The 9629-nt window shown below is 42.2% G+C and overlaps 1 protein-coding gene across 1 annotated transcript; it reads right to left on the bottom strand.

The window, feature by feature from the left end:
- Positions 1–6795: 6795 nt before the first annotated feature.
- On the bottom strand, positions 6796–9169 carry LOC103717031 (L-type lectin-domain containing receptor kinase SIT2-like). The gene has a single exon (XM_008805262.4). The coding sequence runs from the start codon at positions 9008–9010 to the stop codon at positions 7001–7003; it is 2010 nt and encodes a 669-aa protein (XP_008803484.2). The 5' UTR covers positions 9011–9169; the 3' UTR covers positions 6796–7000.
- Between the last annotated feature and the right edge of the window lie 460 nt (positions 9170–9629).

Raw genomic sequence — 9629 nt, 5'->3', positions numbered from 1 at the left:
ACAAACGACAGAAGAGTTAATTAGAGGTGGACATCTCATTGAAGAGTAGAAGTCCTTGGGTGGTTCATCCATCCCCATCCCATTTCACGTTGAAGGATTGTCCAGATTACCGCGTCAGTAGGCAAGACTTGCTTGCAAACGGCAAGTCCGTGTCGACGAAAATGCCAGATCGATCCCTCGGTCTTTCTTTGGCCGACCGCATGCCGTAACTCATTTTAAAATAGGGGAAACTAATATCCGGTCCATTCTTTGACCGGACTACAATGTTTAATCCCTGTTGACTGATTGTTTAACAATCAGTCCAGCCATATTTCAATACTTTATTATGAGACGAAAATACCCCCTAAGAATATTAAAATGCCCCTGTCCCTTTTGATATCCCATTTCCAGAAGAAGAAGAAGAAAAAGGGGCAGCCGCCACCGACCACGGCCCGTCCCCGCCCGAGCTCCCTCCCGCGGCCGCCACCGGCCCCATCTCGCTCCCTCCCGAGCCCTGTCCCGCGGCCCCGCCCCGTCCCGTGCCCCTTCCCCACCTAATCTCCCGTTCTCAGAAGCAAAAGGAAAAGAAAAAGGCCTGGCCGTCGCCGGCCCCTGCTCGCCACCTCCCAAGCCCCCAACCGCGGCCTCGCCCCCTACCGCAGCCTCGCCCCCTTCCGCGGCCGTCGCCGGCCCCTGCTCGTCCCCTCCCAAGCTCCCTTCCGCGGGCGAGCCCCCTCCTGCGGGCGAGCCCCCTCCCACGGCCCGCCCCCGCCCGAGCTCCCTCCCGCGGCTGCCGCCAGCCCCTGCTCGCCGCCTCTCAAGCCCCGTCCCACAACCGCGCCGCCATGAATGCCCCCACCCCCGACCCCGCCCCTTCACGAGCCCCCTCCTGCGGCCACGGCCCACCCTCCTCCTGCATCTGTCGCGGCCCGGCCTCTTTCTGGAGCCACCGGCCTCGCGGGAGGAGAGGTGTTCTCCGCCGCCGCCGACGGCGGCCCCGCCCCATCCCGCGGCCCCCTCCAATGGCCCGGCCCCCTCCGGTGCCGCCGGCTCGCGGGAGAAGAAGAAAGAAGAAGAAGAAGGGAAGAAGAGAAGAAAAAGAAAAAAAAGAAAGAAAAAGAGAAAAAGAAAAATAAATAAATAAATAAATGCATAAATACATAAATAAATAAATAAATAAATATAAATAAACAAACAAATAAATAAATAAATAATATATTCTAATAGAATAAAATAATTATAAATAAAAAAGGAAAGGAAAGAAGAAGAAGAAAAAGAAGAAAAGGAAAAAAAAGAAAAGAAAGAAAAGAAAAAGGAAGAAAAGGAAAGAAAAAGAAGAAAAAGGAAAGAAAAGGAAAGAAAAGAAAAAAAGAAGAAGAAAAAGGAAACATAATTTTCTGTTCTGTGCACACACTTAATTAACCCCGAAACATAATTTTCTATTCTGTGCACACAGTTTACCATTTTCTGCACACAGGTATGGTTTCTCTGCACACAGTTAAATTAAGTAATCTGATTTTTGTAGAATGTTTCGAATCAATTACAATGATGTGGTAGATACTTAATATAGGTTGTTCTTGTGAGCCAAGTCTTACCTTAGCATGGCACATAGTCGATTAAACTTGAAGCACACTTAACTAACGATGATACATACTTAATTAACCTCGAAATATAGTCTTCTATTCTGTGCACACAGTTTACTATTTTCTGCACATAGGTATGGTTTCTCTGCACACAGTTAAGTTAACAATGCTATATTACTTGTATACCAAGCTTACTAACCTAACTGTCACTCACTCATTATTTTTTTTTTCTTTTTTTTCTTTTTTTTTTTTGTCTTCTTTTCTTTCCTTCTCTTCTTTTTCTTTTCTTTTTATTCTTTTTTTTTCCTTTTCTTCCTTTTTTTTCTTTTCTTTTCTTGATATTGATAGATACAATGGAAGAAAAGACAAAAAAAAGAAGAGAAAGAAAAGAAAAAGAAGAAAAAAGAAAGAAAAAGAAGAGAAGGAAAGAAAAAGAAGGAAAGAAAAAAAAAGAAGAAAAAGGAAAGAAATAGAAGAGAAGGAAAGAAAAGAAGAAAAAGGAAAGAAAAAGAAGAAAAGAAAAGAAAAAGGAAGAAAAGGAAAGAAAAAGAAGGAAGGAAAGAAAAAGAAGAGAAGGAAAGAAAAAGAAAAAAAGGAAAGGAAAAAAAAGACAATTAAGTATTCTCTGTGCACAATTAAGTCTTTCCTGCACACAGACTTAATTGTATCCAGAGAATATTTAACTGCGTACAGATAGCACTTAACTGTGTGCATCACATAGTTAAGTATTCTCTGTACAGAATTAAATCTTCTCTGCACACAGTTAAGTGTTCTCTGCATCACACAGTTAAGTATGTACAGAGAATATTTAACTGTGTGCATCACACAGTTAGGTGTTCTCTATACACAATTAAATTTTCTCTGCACACACTTAAATCTTCTCTGCATACAGTTAAGTATTCTCTGCATCACACAATTAAGTGTATGCATAGAAGACTTAATTGTATACAGATAACATTTAACTGTGTGCATCACACAGTTAAGTGTTCTCTATACACAATTAAATCTTCTATGCACATATTTAAATTTTCTCTGTACACAGTTAAGTATTCTGTACATCGCACATTTAAGTTAAATATTTTCGGTACACAATTAAGTCTTCTCTGCACACACACTTAAATCTTCTCTGCACACAGTAACTGTTCTATGCATCACACATTTAAGTATTCTTTTTCTTTCTTTTTTTTCTTCTATGCATCACATATTTAAGTATTCTTTTTCTTTCTTTTTTTTCTTCTTTTATTGTTTTCTTTTTTTCTTTTTTTTCCTTTTCTTCTTTTCCTTTCCTTTTTTTTCTTTTTCTTTCCTTCTCTTCTTTTTCTTTCCTTTTTCTTTCCTTTTTCTTCTTCTTTTTTCTTTTCTTTTTTTCCTTTTCTTATATATTTATTTATCTATTTATTCGTTCATCACATTTATATATATGTATTTATTTATTTATGAATTTATTTATTTATTTATTTTTCTTTTTTATTTTCTTCTTTTTCTTCTTTTTTATTTTCTTCTTTTTCTTCTTTTTTTTCTTTTTCTTCTTTTTTCTTTCTTTTCTTCTATTTTCCCCTCCCGTGAGGCCGGTGGCGCCAGAAGGGGGCCGGGCCGTGGCGGCCGCGGGAGGGGGTCCAGCCACAGCAGCTTTATTTACTTATAATTATTTTATGTCATTAAAATATATTTGTTTATTTATTTATTTATTTATTCATTCATTCATATATATATATATATATATTGATGCATTTATTTATTTATTTATTTTTCTTTTCTTTCTTTTTTTCTTTTCTTTTCTTCTTTTCTTCTTTTTTTTCTTTTCTTTTCTTCTTTTTCTTTCTTTTTCTTCTTTTTTTTCTTTTTTTTTCTTTTTTTTCTTCTTTTCTTCCCTTCTTCTTCTTTCTTCTTTCTTCTCCTTCCGCGAGCTGGCGGCGCCGGAAGGGGGCCGGGCCGCGGCGGCTACAGGAGGGGGCCATGGCAGGCGGCCCGAGAGGGGGCGGGGCCTCCGGCGGCGGCGGCCGCGGCCGGCCAGCGGAAAGCACCTCTCCTCCCGCGAGGCTAGCGGCTCCGAAAAGGGGCCGGTCCGTGGCGAACATGGGAGGAGGGCGGGTTGCGGCCGGCGACGGTTGTAGGAGGGGGCTCGTGCGGGGGCAGGGGCGGGGGCAATCTTGGCGGCGCGGCTGCGGGAGAAGGCTTGGGAGGGGGCGGGGCCGTGGGAGGGGCTCGGGAGCGGGCGAGCCGGGGCCGGTGGTGGCCGCAGGAGGGAGCTCGGTCGGGGGCAGGGCTGCGGGAGGGGGCTCGGGAGGAGGCGAGCCGGGGCCGGCGGCGGCCGCAGGAGGGAGCTCGGGCGGGGGCGGGCCGTGGTCGGCGGTGGCGTCCTTTTCTTCTTCTCCTTTTGGGAATGGGAGATGAGGAGGGCAGGGGCATTTTCGGCCTTTTCAAAAAAAATAAAAGGGGCTCAAGGACCGGGAATTAAACTTGGTAAAGATATTGGATGGAAAATTTTAAGATCAGTCAACCGGGACTTTTTGTTATAGCGTGGTCTTTTGGAGGGTGGGGAATTAATTACCTCTTTAAAATATTCTGATAGATTGAAATATAGTTTATATATATATATATATAAATAGAGCCCGCAGAATCAAAAGTAAGAAAGTGACAAAGTAATGGGGGAGCGGCTTCTAGTTGGCGCCCCTATTTGCCTTCCGATACACATACACAAGCCTCTCCTTCCGAACGAGTCGATCACCGTTGCTGAGTCTTCCTTGACGAGGATACACTCCGCCCTCAGCACCTGTCTTGCATAGGTGATGTCCTCTCATGTTGCAATGAGCTCCATCCCTATGACTGTCAAACCGGCGATGCTTCGTGTCATGCCCCCGTCTACGCGGGGCACATGAGGCACCTAGTGTCCACGTGGGAGCCACATGAGGGAGGAACATGGGGCTCCCCTGCTAGATATTGTTCGGTTCTGAAGCCCGCACGCGCGCACACGCGCCGCTCAGACTCCTCCTCGATTTTGTTTTCCACCCAAAATGCGTCTGCAGAATTTGAAAATATCCGCCTCATATGCTCAGGCTCTAAAACGAGTGTAGACGATGTGAAATCTTTCACTTTGCCCCCAGCAGCGATCAGCCTAGAGTTATGGCTCCTGGTCACAAAACCAACACATATTTTGTCTTCATCACCTGATGCGCTACCATCAAAATTCACCTTCAGATGGCCTGGAGGTAGAGGCTTCCAATAGTCAAAGGTGATCTTAGGTGCTGTAACAGACGAGGAGGATTCTAGATATTTCTGCCCATCCTAAATAAAATTGCTGTGATAGCCTTGGTGATTTCCGCTGCTTGGAGGACTTGAAATGTAGCTTTTGCTTGCAATATAGATGGCCAGATCCATGATAAAACAAGCTAATGATTTAGTCAGGCTTACGGAGCACATGCAATGACTCGAAGACTTTGCTTGCAATATAATTATTTTTTGGAGTTTTTTTTGCGATGACTGGAAGGGCACATGGGATGACTTGAAGTTTTTGCTTGCAGTATGGTCAGCACTTGGAAAGTAAGGAGGGGACAGAAAGTAATGAAGGGCCCATGCAATTGTTAGAAGGCTTTGGAAAGATGGAAGAGGACAGAAAGTAGTGACTAAATGTCTTCGCCTGCAATAAACTAGCTAATTATTTAATCATTTTTAATGATACCGTACCCATCCTTCTTGCATCTCGGAACATGGGTCATTGTTTTTAAGATATTCTCTCTTTCCTTTTGGTGAGGTGACAAGTACAGAGCCCATGCTTTGAATTTTCTCTACTTTCTTTCTTCCTTGTAGCTGCCATCTCCACCGTGTCATACAAATTTCTCGGATGCGCGTCCACAGATATTGACTTCTCTTGAATGCAGAAGGCAAAACAAAATAAAAAAAAATCAAAAAAATATTTGTTTTTAGCATGAGAGCAACGGTAGGAAGACAATTAACTTTTTAAGCGCTTGAGTTTTGTCTACGATGCATGCTTTGTTTCCTCCCTCACCATTTTTTCGGCATCCCCTGATCCCACATTATATATTTTATATTATATATAACATATATATATATATATATATATATATATATATACACATACATATATACACGCATTGTATAGACATATATATATATACACATATATATGTACATATATATATATATATATATTCATATACGTCCATATATATATATATATATATATATATATATATATATATGTATGTATGTATGTATGTAGGTATGTATGTGGACACATACTCATATATATATATATATATATATATATATATATAGAGAGAGAGAGAGAGAGAGAGAGAGAGAGAGAGAGAGAGAGAGAGAGAGAGAGAGATTTGGCTATAATTGAAATGGATCTATACTCAAAAAAAACATAAGAATCTTTGTGTGGCTTCTTCTTAGGATGAAATTCACACTTAATAGGAAGTGATGGCAAGAGAAGGTTGGGTAGTTTCTGGAGAGTGCGCTCTCTGCAATTACCATGAGGAAATGGTGAATCATCTTTTCCTTAGCCACCCCTTATTAATATCTCTAAACATACAATCGGAATCAAAGGGCGGGAACCAACAATGCTCTCTCGTTTAGTGAACAGGAAGCAGAAAATAATTTCTAGGGAACTTCAGCTAGTTTGGGATAAGATATTGACGGAATTTGTTGGTGCACTTGGAACTTCTGCATATCTTCCTCAAGAATTCATGTGCAGTGGTGATCCTTCATAAGATGGTCACTCCTTAATTATAGGAAAATTCTGGTTAACACGAGACAGACAGTATTCTAAACAAGTTTTTTTTCTCTTCTGATATCTCTCTAATTGTATTTCTTTCCTTAAGAAATAAATTAGTTGGGCTTCTAGCCCTCCTCTTCGCTCAACAACACCAGAAACAAAAAGCAGCAAAAAATAAAAAGAAGAATCTCATATCTTTCACCAGGAATAAAGGGGTCTCAGACGGTGAGAATAATCCGATTAAACCATAAGTTTGAGCTGCTCGTCTTCCAATTTTTCCCGTATCTGTCCTAAAGTGTCCACTTCACGTTCATTTAAATGAAAGAGTAAGGGCAAGCATCAGAGCAAGCAAGCGGAATCTAAATTAAGTATCTATATTTGAATTATCTCATACATCTAGCTGCAGGTGCAGAGGACCTTGAGGTTGACCTCTGCTAGGCAAGCTTTTCTATACTACACTAGAGCAAATTCCTTTCCAACTTAACATTCCAGTTTTTCTTTATCTAATGGATTTCTTTTTTTCAGCAAACTGCAGTGCATTTAGTTGTTGCGGTTTTAGTTTTGAATTATAGCAACAACCACACTGCAATAAAAAACACTTATACCATGCATTACATGATAACAAAAATCATTTATACCATGCATTACATGATGCTAGGTATACTTTAAACATTGCTTTTACAAACATTTACGACTATCAACGGCCTGTCAAGGGAACAGATTCCGTTGTTGATGCTGAGAAGGGAGACATGGTTAACAGTGAACTATCTGACATGCCAATATCAACAAAACCTTCCTCTCCCATAGCTGAAATTTCGCCATTCCAACCATCTTCAGATATCTCTGGAAGGGGAGCCTCGCGTTCCAGTATTAGGATCACCAGCCGCATAGGAGGCCTAGAACTGGAGTTAGGGTGCGAGCAAAGGAGGCCAAGCTTTAGCACCATCTCCATCTCTTCGGCAATATATTCATTCCCCAAGTTGGGATCCCTTGCCTCCAAAATAGTCCCTGCCTTCCAGCACTCCAGAACTTTATCTACCAACACGATGTCTTGTTCTGATGCTCTTGTCTCTATTGGCCTTCTTCCACAAGCCACCTCAAGCAAAAATCCACCAAAGGCAAACACATCTGTGCTTGTAGTTGCCTTGCCAGTCTTGGCGAGCTCCGGTGCAAGGTAACCCAAAGTTCCAACCACATGTGTAGTCTGGGGATCGGTTCCGTGATCATATAGTCTTGCCAGGCCAAAATCACCTAGTCTTCCATTCATCTGATCATCTAGCAGGATGTTGCTGGCCTTGATATCTCTGTGAACAACCACCTTCTCCCATCCTTCGTGCAAATAATAAAGCGCGGAAGCTACACCTTTGATTATTTGGAATCTTTGTCCCCAACTGAGCATCGACTTAGGTTGGTTAAATAGGTACTTGTCCAAACTAGAATTGGGCATGAATTCATAGACCAACAAGAGCTCCCTTTTTCTCCTGCAATAACCAAGGAGCTGTACCAAGTTCCGGTGACGCAAGCGGCCGATGCTAACAATCTCTGCGATGAACTCTCTCATACCTTGTCTTGATTCGTGCGAGACCTGCTTAACTGCAACTTGGATGCCAGTGTTTGGCAGCACACCACTGTAGACCTTACCAAAACCTCCAGCTCCCAAGAGATGTTGGTCTCTGAAGCCCTTGGTGGCCAAGAATAGGTCCTTGAAGCAGAACCTCTGCGGTCCATATTCCAACTCCCAATCTTCAAACACCTCTCTGAATTTAATCCTACTATTCACAAGAAGGATTATGCCAATTGTTATTATTAACAAAAAAAGTATTGCCAAGATTATCAGCAACCCAATCTTCCAAGACTCTAAGCGCGATTTAGACCCTGTGCGAGGGAGGGATGGAAGACGTGAGAGATCTAGTGCTTTGGCCCTTCCATTCAACTTAAAGCTCCAGCCCAGAATGTAATGAGATGTGATGAATGGTCCTACCGAAGAAGAAAATCCAACATACATAGAGTCTGAGATCAAAGAAGAGAGATTCACATTTGAAGACAAGCGTGGAACACCTGGTTTCGCTACATCAATTGGTGCCAACGTTACATTAAGCAGTCCATCCAAGTGACTGTATTCTATCCAGGCCTGTATTGGTTTGCCACTCACGAGGCTCAGGTTCTTGAACCCACCTCCGTCATCATTTGTGTAATAAGCGGCATGCAAGGAGCTAATAGACTTTGGACTGTTAACATCAATTCCAACATGATTATTGTCAATATCGTTAAATTCAGGGTTCAGGTTTGAATCGAACTCGATGGCCACAATTTGGTTTGAAGAATATGAATTGCTTGAATTGAAAAGTCCCAGGAATTGACTAGGTAAGGCATAAGATAGATCTGCCGATTGTGCAAGAACGAACGCAATTCCATGGCCAAACAAGTCTTCATACTTGGGGATCATTGCAAAGATGAAAGAAGTTGAGAAGGAGAGGGCTTTACCAGTTGTCGAGTTCTTAAAACGGATGGGAGTTGGGAGAAAGGCGTGGCCCTTGGCTGGCTGTCTAGTGTCAGTGAGCATTAGGAGGCCATTGGTTGTGATCTCTGCGATGCCATCTAGCCGCAGTTTGGCAGCACCGAATCCATTGTACGTAAAATCTTCATCTTCTGCTGATGCTGTAGCGAGTGTGAGGATGAGAAAGAAGAACATGTTCTTTGGAAACATGGCTTGGGTCTAACTTTACAGGCCTTCTACGGTATAAGAGATTCCTTCTCTGGTTATGATGTTAATAACATGGAAGTGCCATTGATTTCCCATGCCTATCTACTTCATGTCCCATAAATGCTTGGAATACTGGGAGAGAAACAATAAGTAGTCATGGGCCCATGCCATGGCTAAAAGTTCTTATTTTTTTTTGATACGTCAATGACTAGAAGTCTTTGCTTGCAATATATATAGTTGGCGCTTGGAAAGTTGGGCGAGGACGGAAAGTAGTGAAGGCCCATGAGTTGAATAACACTTTTTTTTGGGAGGTTGAAAGATGACTTAGAAGACTTTGCTTGCGATGTGGTTGGCTACATCCATGATGAAACAAGCTATGAAGCAACGCCACATTCACCATTCAATTCCTCGTCTGAGATGGCGCTGATATAATAACCAAGCATCGTAACTTGCACCAATTCCCTCCTGCCATGTTGGATGCAAAATAGAGCAATGGTGCAGCGTAGCATTGTACTTGATTTAGTCATCCTTAGTGACGTCGGACCCACTGTTCTTTCATCGCTAGAAGTGGGTCGTTGATTTTAAGATAATATAGCTGCCCCTTTGGTAAGGGAACAATCAT

The sequence above is a fragment of the Phoenix dactylifera genome, chromosome 2 (genome assembly GCF_009389715.1).
Source record: "Phoenix dactylifera cultivar Barhee BC4 chromosome 2, palm_55x_up_171113_PBpolish2nd_filt_p, whole genome shotgun sequence".
NCBI classification, from domain to species: domain Eukaryota; kingdom Viridiplantae; phylum Streptophyta; class Magnoliopsida; order Arecales; family Arecaceae; genus Phoenix; species Phoenix dactylifera.
Note: the sequence above shows the minus strand (reverse complement) of the source record. Positions and strands in the feature narration are given on the sequence as shown.

Coding starts and splice junctions, on each gene's coding strand:
- LOC103717031 (XM_008805262.4), bottom strand. CDS start 9,010: ATGTTTCCAAAGAACATGTTCTTCTTTCTCATCCTCACACTCGCTACA.